General features: G+C 41.4%; 1 protein-coding gene across 1 annotated transcript in view; it reads left to right on the top strand.

The window, feature by feature from the left end:
- The window catches only part of KDM3B (lysine (K)-specific demethylase 3B), a 33,131-nt gene extending 19,445 nt beyond the window's left edge, over positions 1 to 13,686 (top strand). Inside the window, exons 16-23 of the mRNA XM_009993477.1 lie at positions 4,996 to 5,167; positions 7,943 to 8,033; positions 8,122 to 8,252; positions 9,019 to 9,138; positions 9,641 to 9,780; positions 10,128 to 10,304; positions 10,852 to 10,986; positions 12,341 to 13,686. Coding sequence (XP_009991779.1) covers positions 4,996 to 5,167; positions 7,943 to 8,033; positions 8,122 to 8,252; positions 9,019 to 9,138; positions 9,641 to 9,780; positions 10,128 to 10,304; positions 10,852 to 10,986; positions 12,341 to 12,421 — 1,047 coding nt within the window. The 3' untranslated portion in view covers positions 12,422 to 13,686. The remainder of the gene's footprint in view (positions 1 to 4,995; positions 5,168 to 7,942; positions 8,034 to 8,121; positions 8,253 to 9,018; positions 9,139 to 9,640; positions 9,781 to 10,127; positions 10,305 to 10,851; positions 10,987 to 12,340) is intronic.
- The last annotated feature ends 209 nt before the right edge of the window (positions 13,687 to 13,895 follow it).

The raw sequence follows: 13,895 nt of genomic DNA, 5'->3' as shown, positions 1-13,895 counted from the left end.
GCAGTAAGAGCAACATTTTTCAACTCCTTTGTTTTAGAAATTGTCAGAAATAAGTTAAGCTCTGCCTTACCCCCCCAGAAGTTACTGGGAGACTGTAGCATGAGTTCTTTCTGAAGCTGATCAGGAACATTTTGCTCTCCTGAGCGTGGTTGTTGCTCATCTGAGGATACTGTCAGGATTCTTATCCAACAGCAATGTTATTTTCTTAATTTTCATACTGGAATTTCTCTTTTTTGACATACTGAAGATTAAGGGTGGTGTTGGAGGTTTTTATTTGTCTGAGAGCAGATCTGGCAGGAAATATCACCAACTAGGTCCACTGTTCTTTTATCTAGCAACCCTAGCTGTGTTCTTCCTAGAGAGAGCATTTTCTTTCTTGGGAAATTCTCTGCTTAATAGCTGAAAGGATTCTATTAGGTTAAGTAGGTTTTTGGTTTGGGTTTGGGGTTTTTTTGCCTTTTTTTGTTTGGTCCTCCCCTGTCCCCCCACCCCTTTTTTTTTTTTTTTTTGGGTATCTGTTCAAGTGGTCAAGAGAACACAGGATCAAAATTTGTCATTTCCTAGACTGAATATAACTAGTTTATCCATCAGCTTAAAGTCTACTTAGCAGCAGTTTTTGCTCATCCTGTGAAAGGTCCTGTCATTTTACTCCTTATCCATGATCCCTAGTTTTTTGTAGAATATTGTTAAAAGCCTTTCTATTTTCTTAATGTTGCAATTCCTGCAGGGATCACAGAATATACTTAATCTGGGGATCAGTGTATCTGCTCTGTCGACTTAGGGAGGTTTGCTGCTTGTCAGGGCCTCACATTTGGGACATGGTGGAAAGCATGCCACAGCTTGTCTGTCCCTCAGACATGTACCCTCTGTTGCTCTTCCATGTGGGCACAAACAGTACTAGCAGGGAGACCTGGACAATACCAAGAGTGACTGTGTGGCTCTGGGAGTAGTGGTCAAGGCCATGGGGCCTGAGTGTTTTTCTTAATCCTGCTGGTGAGGGGTAGAGGGATGGACTGATTCTGCATGTCAGCTGTTGTTTGCACAGCTGGTTTTGACAACAAGGCTTTGGGTTTTATGTTCATGGGAACCTCTTTGAGGATTGAGGACTGCTTGGAAGAGATGGGATCCATCTCAGTTGTACTAAAAGCATCTTTGCCAACAGGCTCACCAACCTGATTAGGAGAGCTATACATCAGGAATTACAAGGGAGGAAAGGTGTGACCAGTAATCAAGAAAGGAATTAGCTGATTGGGTTGACAAGCAGTGTGAAGTGATGTGAACAGGAGAAATTTCATATTCAAGGAAACAGGGATGAAAGATGTCCACCTCAGGCATGTGTACCTGAGGAAGGAACTGTGTACATTGCAGCACTGTGAGGAAAGCTCATACTGTTTCCGGAAAATCAGCATCAGAAATTCAGCCTTTCTGAAGTGTCTGTGCACTAATACATACAGCACAGGGAACACCAGGAAGAATTGGTGTGCAGCTGCACAGCCACAATCTCACTGGTATGATGGAGAAGGGGTGGGATAGCTCATGTAACTCTAGTGTGGCAAAGATAGGTACAGGCTTCCTCAGAAAGGAGAGTTCAGGAATGACAGGACAGGGAGGCAGGTGATGAGAGACCATAGCTGTTTGTGAGGGAGCAGCTGGGATGCATGAAACTGCCTAGGAAGAGATCCTGAGCCAGTGGAGAGCCTACAGACCAGGATTAGCGAGCAGACTAATCTGAGCAATGTTGTGGTGATTATCTGCTACAGACCATTTGATCAAGGAGTAATAAGGCCTTCTCCAGCCAACTGGTGCAATCTCAATGTTCACATTTCCTGGGCCTCACAGGGCCACCCTGATAGCTGCTGGAGGAACAACCACAACAGGTCACAAACACTCACGAATGTTTTCTGAAGCACATTGAGGACAATGTTCTGACACAGCTGATAAAGGAGCCAACTAGGGAAGGGAGCTGTGCTGGACCTCATGCTTACAGGCAAGGAAGAAATGGTTTTTGATGTGAAGGTAAGGGACAGCTTTTGCTAGACTGTCAGATGATGAGGTTCAGTTCAAGCTCCTGGGAGGAGGGGGCAAAGCAAAAAAGCAAGATCACAAGCCTGGGCTTCAGGAGAGCAGACTTCGACCTTTTCAGATACGTGCTTGGAAGAAGCCCATGGAATATAGTCTTGAAGAGAAGAGGGGCTCAGGAATGCTGGTTAAATCCTGCTTAACCTGTGTCATAGCCTTCTGTGATGAGATGACTGGCTTGGTGGATGAGGGGAGAGCACTGAATGTTTTTAATTTCAGCTTTATTAAGGTTTTTGACACGGTCATAATGTCATCAGGCTAACTGATGAAGTACAGACTGGATAGGTGGACAGTGTGCTGGATTTAAAACTGACTGAAATGCTACGGTCAGAGGGATGTGATCAGTAGCACCAAGTCTAGCTGGAGCCAGTCACTAGTGGTGTACCCTAGGGCCTTTGTATTGCGTTGAGAATTATTTAATAGCCTCATTAATGATCTAGATGAGATAGAATTCATAGACCCTCAGCAAGATTACAGACAATAAAAAACTGAGAAGAATGGCTGACAAACCAGGTGGCTCTGCTGCTATTCAGAGGGACCTGGACAGGCTGGGGTATTGGACCGAGAGGAATCTCTTGGTGTTCAGCAAGGGAACATGTAAGGTCCTGCACCTCAGGATGAGTAACACCGTGCAGCAGTACATGCTGGGGGGTGGCCATCTGGAAAGTATCTTTGCCTGGAAGGACCTTGGGGTCTTGGTGGTGACCATGATCCAAGAATGTATCCTCACAACTAAGAAGGGCACTGGTATTTCAGGCTGCATTAAGAAAAGCATTGTCAGCAGGTCAAGGGAGGTGATCCTAACCCTTGGCACTGGTGGAGACCACAGCTGTAGTTCTGTGTCCAGTTCTGGCCTACTCAGCACAAGAAGGATGAGGATTTAATGGGTACTAGTCCTGTTAGAGGCCATTGGGCAACCCAGGTGAAGTAGTGGTTATATACTGGAGTGTTGCTGAGCAGGTAACTTTGGACTTGCTTGCCTATTAATATGCTGATACCCCTAGAACATTTAGGGACATCTGTGCTTCTCAGGATTTTACTGAGCTTTTAATGTGAATAAACCCAAGATTCACCTTCAGTCATTGTTAATGTGTAGGGCACAGCTTGGAATTGATTCACATTTGCATAGGCATTTGAACATAGGTAGCAGTTACTGAACCAAGAGTTCTTCAGCTGGGATAGTCCATGTGCAAATTCACTTCAGACCCTCTTTTCCTTTTCTCTCGTCTGCTAACTCTCTCTAAAGATGGCAGGGTGAGGGGAACAGACAAGGTCTTTGCCAGTGTTTGGAGGATTGTCTGGTACACGTTTTCCTAGTAACATTAGGTGAGCAAATGCCTTGATCATTTATAGGGAGAGGCTACTCAAATCTTGGTGCAGAATGTATATTCAAGCTTAGCGTAAACGTCCTAAAACTCCTTTTCCAAGTGAACAGCCACTTTTCCACTACTTGGTTTTGTGCTACTGAATTAATGATGATCCATGACTATACAGGAAGAATGAGTGAAATAGTAATTAAAAAATTGTATCAGAATATGAACATTTCATATTAGAAGGCTTCACTACAAATGCTGTTTCTAGTGGAAGTTGCATTTGTGCTTACAAAAAGGGGACGTAGGGGGACTCGGTATTCACTGTGTTGGATGGCTGCCAGGCCCCTACCCAGCTGTGTTCTCACCCCTCCTTCTAAGGAGGACAGGGGGAGAAAATAAGGTGGAAAAGTTTGTGGGTTCCAGTAAACATAAGGAGGGTCACTTGGCAGTTGCTATCATGGGTAAAACAGTGTCAACTTCTAAAAAAGTAATTTATTGCCAGTTAAAAATAGAGTAGGATGGTGGGGAACAAAGACAAAGCTACAAAAACCTTACACCCCACACACCCCTTCTTGTTCTTAAGGGCTCAACTTTACTCCTTTGTCCTGGACTCTTCTCCCTCCTCGCCCCCGAGAGTGGCCCAGGGGGGATGGGGAAATAATGGGAGTTGGGATCAGTTGACGACACTTTCTCTCTTCTGATCCTTCCTCCTTGTGCTTTTTCCCTGCTCCAGCATGGAGTCCCTCCCACAGGATAGCATCCTGCATAAACTGCTCCAGCGTGGGCCCTCTCCATGTGCTGCAGTCCTTCAGGAATAGGCGGCTCCCGTATGGGTCCCCAACAGGCCACGGTTTCTGGCAGAGAACTTGCTCCTGCATGGGCTTCTCTCCAAGGGCCACAGCTTCTACCGTGAGCCTGCTCCAGCATGGGCTCTACTTTGGTTGAAGCTTCCTTCAGGGCATGTCCCCCTGCTGCAGTGTGGGGTCTCCCACTGGCTGCTCCATCCATTGTGGATATCTGCTCCATCCAGGTCCTCCACAGGCTGCAGGGGGGCAACCTGCTGTCACCATGGTCTCTTCCAGAGGCTGCAGTGGAATCTCTGGAGCACCTCATTCCCCTCCTTCTTCCCTGACCTTGGCGTCTGCAGAGTTATTTCTCTCACTTGCAACCCCTCTCCTTCCCCCTGCTGCTGCAGAGCATTTTTTACCTTTATTGTCACAGAGGTGCCACCAGCATCAATTATGGGCTCAGCTTTGGCCAGTGATGGGTCTGTTGGAGCCAGGTGGAACCATCTGTGTTCAGCACAGGGCAGCTTCCAGCCTCATCTCTCAGAGCCCACCCCTGCTGCTAACACCTTGAGCTAATACACTTGGCTTAGTAAGTCTAATACTACTACTTCCAAAGTAACAGAACATGGCCTGGAACTGAAGTTTGCTTTGTCTCTGGTTGCTTGCTTGATGCACATAAACCAGATATGGATGAAAACAGACTTGTGGTGTCTTTTGTATGATGGTAGCTAGGAGTCTCAGCTCTTAAGAAAGTTTGGCTGCATGTGTGAGAAATTTGGTTATGGTGGAGTAAGCATTCATCTTTGTATTCTCAGCCCGTGCTGGTATCTGGTGTCCATAAGAAGTTGAAGTCAGAGCTTTGGAAACCAGAAGCTTTCAGCCTGGAATTTGGAGATCAAGATGTAGATTTGGTGAACTGCAGGAACTGTGCCATAATTTCAGACGTGAAAGTGCGTGACTTCTGGGATGGCTTTGAGATAATATCTAGTAAGTAATATCTATGGCTGACTAATTTAACTGAGCAGTCTGTCTTGCTACCTTCAACTCCTCCTTTTCCACCTATTTTCTCAAAAAAAAAGAAAAAAAAAGGTAAAAAAAACCAAACAACAACAACTCCAAATTGCTGTCAGTCTCATCCAAAGAAGCCATTGCTCCTTAGTAGTAGTGCACCCTATAATGTGCTTGGTGAAGATTAGGGAAGGGATGCCCAAGAAAACATTGTCTGTCCTACAGTGTGTTGGTATGTGTTACTTTCATGTGTCAAAAGATAATCCATGTCATTGGAAACAACTGCTTTTTTAACTTTCTTCAGTGAAATTAAGCGTTGCCATTAGTAAGACAGTAAGTGATTTGACTATCCTTACTCTCCTTCCAAAATCAATGTTTACTGTAAAACTAAAGGGACCTTGCAGAGCTAGAACAGACTGAGGCTTTTGGTGCTAAAACTCAGACTTGGTGGAATACATCAACTAAGTAAACTTGACATTGCAGATTATTTTTATAGTGGATCATCTGTGAGCACGAGTACCTGTTTGTGTATTATGAATAGCAATGCTGTATGTGTACCTCATGTGGTAACACATTACCTAATGCTTGAGTGATTCTTTGAGAAAACCTGTCAAGTGTGGATGTGGAAGCTAACCAGTTAGTATTCCTGAGGATATAACTGGTCAAATTAAAGAGCCTCTGAAAAGCAGAGTGCTGCATTTTATATTATATAGAGCTAGATCAGCGTGGTCTTGCCTAACATCTTATAGATGTTAGTGTTGTAATGGTTCATTGCAATGTTGCTGAGTTTAGTGTCGTTTAAAACATTCTCTGTATTTCTTGCTATGTGCACAGGCAGAAATTGTGAACTATTGCATGACTTAATGGAATGTTTGTTCAGCAGCAAACAAGTGAGAAATTGTAGACCAAGAATATTCCCTTTCCTACTCATTTTCCTATCAAAGAGCTCCCAACTTTTGACTTGTTTTGATATGGTTCCAAGTACAGAGTCTTGTATTTTGTACTATTTCTGTTTCTCAGACATAAATGTTTCTCAGACATAAATGGCCTAGAAGGCTATATAGCATTGTGGTCTTTCTATGTATTAATGATAATTGGGAAACTCCACAAATTCTTCCCTTTTGTGCTAGGGTAATTCATGAAAATAGTAAATTTGTATGGGTCCAGTTATCTTTGAGAAATGTTATTTCAAGTTTCAGATTTCTGAGATATGTGGCTGGGTCCCCTCTGCCCCCTGCCTCACCCAAGGAGGTTATTGAAGAGATGTAGAACAGCCACTGAATTTGGAGGTGGTATTGATATAATCCCTTGGTTAATCTACTTTATTTTAGTTAATTTTAATATTTTGCTGTTTACTTTTAATATTTTTTACTTCTAAGTGGGCTTTTGGCAGGTCTAATTTTTTGTTTGCATCCTTTGACTTGCTTTTCTTTGCTGATCAGATGTTTTCTGGGTTTTGTCCAGTTTTGTGTAATTTGTCAGAATTGTATGTTTTCCTCCAAGTAGCTCTTCACTTAGGTCTCTTTGGGTAGCCTTCCTACCAGTTTCTTCTTATTTGGATCAAAGATTCCTGAGGAGTTCAAAATCTTGAATATGGGAAGTTCTGAAACATCTTTAAATTCAGGTCCTTGAGCTTTTCAGTTCAATTGCTCCTCTAAAATCCATAGCTCATAAAAATTTGTTTTCTTTAGGTTGGCCACTTTGGTTTGCATATTTGTAGTTCTTAATTCCTTTTCATTTCAATAAAATAATTTTTTATGTTGCAAACTAAGGCTGTTTCTGTAGCCTCTTGATATATAACACAGATGTGATTCACAGGTCTTCAAGTCCTAGTTTCTTGGATTCATGGTTTCTGTTTTGGTTCTCTGCTAGGTCTGAGTAAGATCAGTTGCTTTTTGTTTGGCTGACAGTCCTTGGTAAGGTAGGAAGTGGAAAGGATGAGGGGAAGAGGGGGTGTGAAGGTGTCAGACTGCAGTTTGTCGTGTTTTCCAATGGATGGCTTAATGTACAGTGGTGAAGAATCTGGCTAAAAGAGTTTGTTTTTTTATATATGTCATACTGAGTCTACTAAGCTGCTGCATACACCAATTCCAGATACACCCTCTTAGCCATTCTAATGTGTGAGGCAAAGCAGCTGCTGATGCAGTCTGTGCTGTTGTGCATCCACTGCTGTGTGTGACACTGTCCTGTGCTGCCAGCTCCCTCTGGTACTCGTCAGGACTCATGTTCACCTCTTGACGTGAAGAACAAATGCTTGAATTTAGCACCCTGCTAATTTGAGTGCTACCAGCAAATAAGAATTTAAAAAGCTAAAGGCTGCCTTCATCAGTAACCACCTACCATTTAGCTTTTTTGGGTGTGATGTACCATGGTTTCTTGCTTTATACTGAGGTTAGGGTTGAATTCAGAGCATGAACCAGAGTCAGTTACTAATTTTACAGAGGTACCACTCCTCTTGAAATGGAAGGTAAAACTCTTAGACTTTGGTCAAAGTTATAAGGCAGAATGCTTTGGAAAGGCTTGTTTTCAAAGGGGAATAAAAGCTTTTCTAAAACTGTCAAATTTCTGCTAAGGTAATGAGGTATACATAAAATTGTTAAACTGTTGCTTGGTCATATAGTGATAATGCTTGGAAACCCAAAGGAAAATCAGGGAATACAAGAGGTCTTGGTACAAAAGACTTACAGCTTGAACAAGGTAATGGACTGTGGTAAAAAGGTACTACATGAAGAAATCCTGATTTCTTTCTTGCAGAGCGGCTTAGGTCAGAAGATGGTCAGCCAATGGTGCTAAAGCTAAAGGATTGGCCTCCAGGGGAGGACTTTAGAGATATGATGCCTACAAGGTAAGTAAATCTCGGTATCAATGCCCACAGGACTTCTGTAGGCACCGGAGGAGGAAAACATGACTTTTTTTTTCTTTTCGCTCTCTAGATTTGAGGACTTGATGGAAAATCTTCCTCTTCCTGAATATACCAAGAGGGATGGCAGACTGAATTTGGCTTCTAGACTGCCAAGCTACTTTGTCCGTCCTGACTTGGGTCCCAAAATGTACAATGCTTATGGTATGTGAGAGCAGTTCTGCAGATGCTGACTTTTGTGGCTCTATTGTATATACTCTTTATTATAGTAAGGGCATATGTAAGGCTGTGGCATTAATCAAAACTCAGTGCTTATCCTAGAGCACACTGTCATTTTTTTAAACTTGCCCTGTGATCTGTCCCTGTGCTAGTCCTCTCTGTCTGATGAGCCCTTTTTGCCTTGTGAATTCCAAGAGTTGGACATAGCTAAGTTATTATTTAATACATATAATAGGCATAATACCGATAGAGGGTTCAAAAAGAAGTTAATATATTTTTTGAGTCCAACTGATACATCTGAGAGGAAAATCAGCCAGCTTCTGGGCGCTTTAGTCTGCATGTTTGTGTTTTAGTTTTCTTCATCCATGTCTAACAACACAGACCACAGACAAGACAATGTGTGAGAAAAAAATGTCACCATGTTTCACTGCTTGAACTGGATTTTGTTTTCCTCTTAAGACTGAAATTGTTATAAAGTACAAGTTCAGGTTTTGGTTTTAGAATACTTTTCTTCTCGTTACTTGTGTGAACTATATTGACTACTTATATTTCCTGTAAAATAAAAATACTAGTCATCAGTAAACTTTTTACTTACCACACGCATCACATGAAAAATAATTACTCTAGCTGCCCTTTGATCCTGGTTTCTGCTCTCATTGCTGTGTAAAGTTAGCATTCTAGAAAGATCATTCAGGCAGGTTATTTCTATAAAAGCCTTAACAGAATTTAATTTTATTTTACACTCTTATAGGCTTAATTACTGCAGAAGACAGACGAGTTGGTACCACAAACCTGCACTTGGATGTGTCTGATGCTGTTAATGTCATGGTGTATGTTGGGATTCCCATTGGGGAAGGGACCCATGATGATGGTAATGTTTGAGGAAAGCTGTTTCCTGCTCATTAAAAATCAATTGTGTGTGTGAGAAAGAAGACTTGATGTTTTATTGTTTAAGTTTGTCGTGCTTATGAGATATAACCCAAATGTGCACGGCTGTTTGCTGCATCTGCAGTGTATATTTAAAGTGCAGTAATGCTTCATTAGTTTCCAACGATGGAAGCAGCAGAGTTTGGGTAAATTAGGTATCTCCCTGAAGAAAGGAGGAGAAAAGGTGGTTAGTTATGCTTTCTTCTTGTATTTGAAAAATTCTAGTTAGCTCAGTTTGAATTAATGACTGACCTTTGTGATTAGCTGTCAGTTAACACATTTCCTGAGTTTTGTTAAGATGAAGCTTGATGTGCTTGGCAAGGGCACCTTGTGATGCAGCAGTTGCAGTGTGACCAGCCTTAGCAGCTCACAATGTTCCGTCCTCTTCTGTGTCAAAAATCAGCAGCTTTGTAGTCATACTGCTTTTATGTGGATTCCCCTTTCAGAGGTTCTGAAAACAATTGATGAGGGAGATGCTGACGATGTAACAAAGCAGCGAATCCATGAAGGAAGAGAAAAACCTGGAGCATTATGGCACATTTATGCTGCCAAGGATGCTGAAAAGATAAGGGAACTTCTCCGGAAGGTATGTTGCTTACAGAGGAGGCTCAAGCCTAGAGGATTCCTTGATTAGCTTGCTTACAGCAGCAGAACGATGCAAATTGCTATCAACATAAGTGCACAGCTATTCTAATCCTGTGTTTGAGGACATCAATAGTTCCTATGTTCCCAGGTTTTCAGCCTGGTCTAGAATCTTCATCCTAATGCACATGTCACTAGTAAAGACCTAAATGAGCTTAATTACAGTAATATCCTACCTTGAAATAGTTTGGTTTTTGATATTTCCAATAGTTTTGGTTTTTGGCTTTTGTAAGCCAGCAATATCAAGGTGCTGTATCATGATTTCCCTCCTACCCTATATCTTGGCTCTAGGTTGGAGAAGAGCAAGGCCAAGAAAATCCCCCAGATCATGACCCCATTCATGACCAAAGTTGGTACTTGGACCAGACCTTACGTAAGCGGCTCTATGATGAGTATGGTGTACAGGGCTGGGCAATAGTGCAGTTCCTTGGAGATGCTGTGTTCATTCCTGCAGGTGCTCCCCATCAGGTAAGTATGCCAACTGTAGGCCATATTGAGAAATAGAATTGAACTGGAGGCACAACAGAACTGCAGCTTCAAAATAACTCTTAATATTGCTGACCTAGATTCCTTTTTCACGTATGCACTTCTTACAGGAACTTTTTCAATTGGATCTCAGTCATTATATTAGTAAAAATGATATGAATACCTAAATTAGTGTATGGTGCTGTGATGGAAATAAGAACAAAAATAATGAGGGTGAATGGTGAGAAAATGTTTCTGGGTAGGGAAACTTCAGCCAAAGGAACAGAATTCCAAAAAAATGTGGAGAACAGTAGAGAACTTGCTTTAGGGAACACTGGTGTGATTGAGAGGATAGCAAATGTGAGATGTCCTGTATTTTGTTCTGGTTTTACTATTAGATGCAATTCTGTGTGAAATCAATTAGGCTTAAGTTCCTGTTTCTGATAAGTAAATGTGGGAGAACCTAACATACATGGGTGGTGGTCTTCTTTGGGTTTTATGCAGTTCATTCAATCTTGATGTATTTGTCGTTTGATTTGGGTTTTCTTAGGTCCATAACTTGTACAGCTGCATTAAAGTGGCAGAAGATTTTGTATCTCCAGAACACGTGAAGCACTGCTTCCGACTGACCCAGGAGTTCAGGCACCTGTCTAACACCCATACAAACCATGAGGATAAACTGCAGGTAACCATGTTGTGACACCAGTTGCTGGACATATCCTGTGTTTTGCCAGCTTTGCTCAGTATGATCAGTGTGTGGCTAATTATTTAAGAAAAAAAACACTTTCCACAACATTGGAGGTTCTCATTTGATAAATATTTAAAAAATAATAGATGTACCTATGCCTACAGTATTATGTAAAGAAAAGTTAGTAATAAACTTGTGGTTTTCCAGAGAAGTTTCCCACTAGTGCATGTGTTGGTATTAAGTTTTTAAATGGCTGAATCTTGAATGTCAGTGAAACAGCAGCAGAAAAGTCTACCTAGTAAAAAGAAAAAGTGGTGCTTTGTTTTGAAAAGATGTTTTTTTGACCAAGGACACTTGTATTTGTTTCTTTGTTGCCTGAAGGAAAACGTCTCTGGAACTGAAGGCTTGCTTGTTTGAATCAGGGGTATGGTTTAGTGGTGGACTTGGCAGTGCTAGGTTTATGGTGGGACTCAATGATCTTAAAAGTCTTTTCCAACCTAAATTATTCTAACTTAGTCTCAAGCAGGAAAATGAAATGTGTTTTGGTATGAATAAATCTGACTGCTTAAAGTAGTAAATAAGCACAGAATAAATAAGTCCTACAGAGAGAAGACCGTAGGAACTTTTTTTATTTCACCTATGTGTGCTTCTGAAGAATTAGTGTCTGTTTAGTTTACAAATTTTGTTGTCAGCATTAGTGATTTCATTCATGTAAAACAAAGGTGAGTGGAGGTCTGTAGAAGGGCTGCTCCTGCAGTACTCAATATATAGCTGTTCTCTAGTATGTCACCCAAGAAAAGTCAGAAACAAGACAGAGCTTGGTTGCTATGAGTACTAGTGGATTTTTCATCTCTGATCTTGCTTACCCTTCTGGAAGATGCATAAATTAGAAGAATTTCTAACCTCCATACAAAGACAACAGGATGATTTGTTGCATTGTCTTAATTTACATAGGATTAAACCATATTATTTTCTGGTTCCTTTTTGGGTTGATTCATGTGAATCTGTGACTCAGACCACAAGGGCATTTTCAAAATAACACTGTATGTGTGACTTCATACTGTATTTCCTCCTATCTCTAAAGAGACTTTATCTAAAAATAACTTGAGTAAATATAAGCTGTTGGGTGACCAGAAAATGATTTAATAAATTAGTGCAGGTGTCTAAAATTTCTGTCATCTAAGTGTGACAGTTAAAGTTTGTGCTGTTGACATCCTGAAGCAGTGATAATATATACTTGATGTATACTTGTCAGCTGTTAGGAATTCAGCTGTCAAAGTTGATTGTGTAGATATGAAAGACTCTCCTGGTTAGTCTGTAGAAGTTGATTTATATTTTTTTCCTATTGCAGGTGAAGAACATTATCTACCATGCAGTGAAAGATGCTGTTGGCACACTGAAAGCTCATGAATCCAAACTAGCTAGATCGTAGGAATTGCTGATTCCAAATGCCCTGTGAACTAAGCCTTTTGCTCACAGTACTTACAGGGACTTCACAAGACTGCCTCTGCAGGAGCAGAGGCTTCTCACTAAGAGCTGGTGTGGTCAGTATTACACACACTCTTCAGCCACTGTTTTCTACGCTGCCTCAACACGGAAGGTCTGATGGAAGGTCGCACTGTCACATGCAGAATTCCAGATTCTAATGAAAGGTGCCATGTCCCTTTCCTGTGGCCTTTTGCAAATTGGAAGAACGTGGAAACCACTTGGTGTTCCTGCATATTAAGATTAGAAATGGTATAAAGAGCGTGGATGGTTTTTTTTCCTCATGCCTAGTTAGTCTCCACGAAGTTAGAAGTAATGTGCTGGAGGTGGGTTGTCCTACTGCAGACTTAGTTGATAGCTGCTGAAGGAGTGTGACCAACAGTAGCCCAACTGCAGAAATGTAAGCAAACATCCCATGTGAGATACAGGCCAAGGAAAAGAATGAAGCTATTCTCTGCACTCCCCTTCTTGTAGCCGTTTCTCTATACACTGTAGAGTCGCAGAAATAAAGGGAGAACCCACTTTTTTTCCCCAGGAGACTCCAGAAATAGGAGAATTGTGTATTTAGTGAAAAACTAGGTTTGTAGTGAAACAGTTAATATTTCATGAAAGTAGATATTTTTAGTATTTTTGAAGTACCACAACTGTTCCTGCATTTTCAAGGAAGGGCGCATTACATTTAGTCTTCCTTTCAATAAAATCAAGAAGTGATTTTTAGAAAGCAGTCCAAAATAGCACAAAAACAGCCAAAGGAGAGTGAATAGAAATTTGACACCCCACCTCCCTTGCCCATAGTCCTCACCCATCTTCCCCCCCTCTCCCTACACCACCCTGCTTCCTCAGAATGAGAAATATAAAGGAGTATGAACTCTGTTCTCATACGGAGATGTTGTACATCTCCTCTTGCACTGGTGACTGCAGGCAATAGTTCATCCAACACCAGTGCTAGCTGAAAACATCCTTTCCAAAGTGAAGGAAAAGTTAACTTTCAGTGTCAACTTTGTCCAGAACTATTTTAAGTAAAATGTTCCTGCTTGATAGAACTGTATTCAGAATTTACTAATGTCAGCATCGATGCAATGGATTTCATTGTCCGGGTACATGGGGAAATGTATCTACCTTATATCCAGCTGTACTGTAGTGCCACCTGCAGGCCTGTTAATATGTTCACGGTTATTTCATTTTTTAAAAAATAAAAGTCATTTACTGTAACAGCCTGGGCAGTTCCTTTCAGACTTGTACACTGGTCTTCCTGCTTTGAGTTTGTCTCAGCTTCTGCCTGTGTACCTTGTTCATGTCTTGTCCTTCCAGAAGGCTTCAGTGGTTCTCACCATTCAACTTCACTGTATTCCTTTTGTGCAGAATTTCTTGGGCACTTCTGTTTTACTCTGTGCATACAACCCATTCTGAATGTTTATAAT

This window comes from Chaetura pelagica, unplaced genomic scaffold, assembly GCF_000747805.2.
Source record: "Chaetura pelagica isolate M959 unplaced genomic scaffold, ChaPel_1.0 scaffold543, whole genome shotgun sequence".
Taxonomy (NCBI): domain Eukaryota; kingdom Metazoa; phylum Chordata; class Aves; order Apodiformes; family Apodidae; genus Chaetura; species Chaetura pelagica.
The sequence above is the reverse complement of the archived record's forward strand: the minus strand, read 5'-3'. Positions and strand labels throughout refer to the sequence as shown.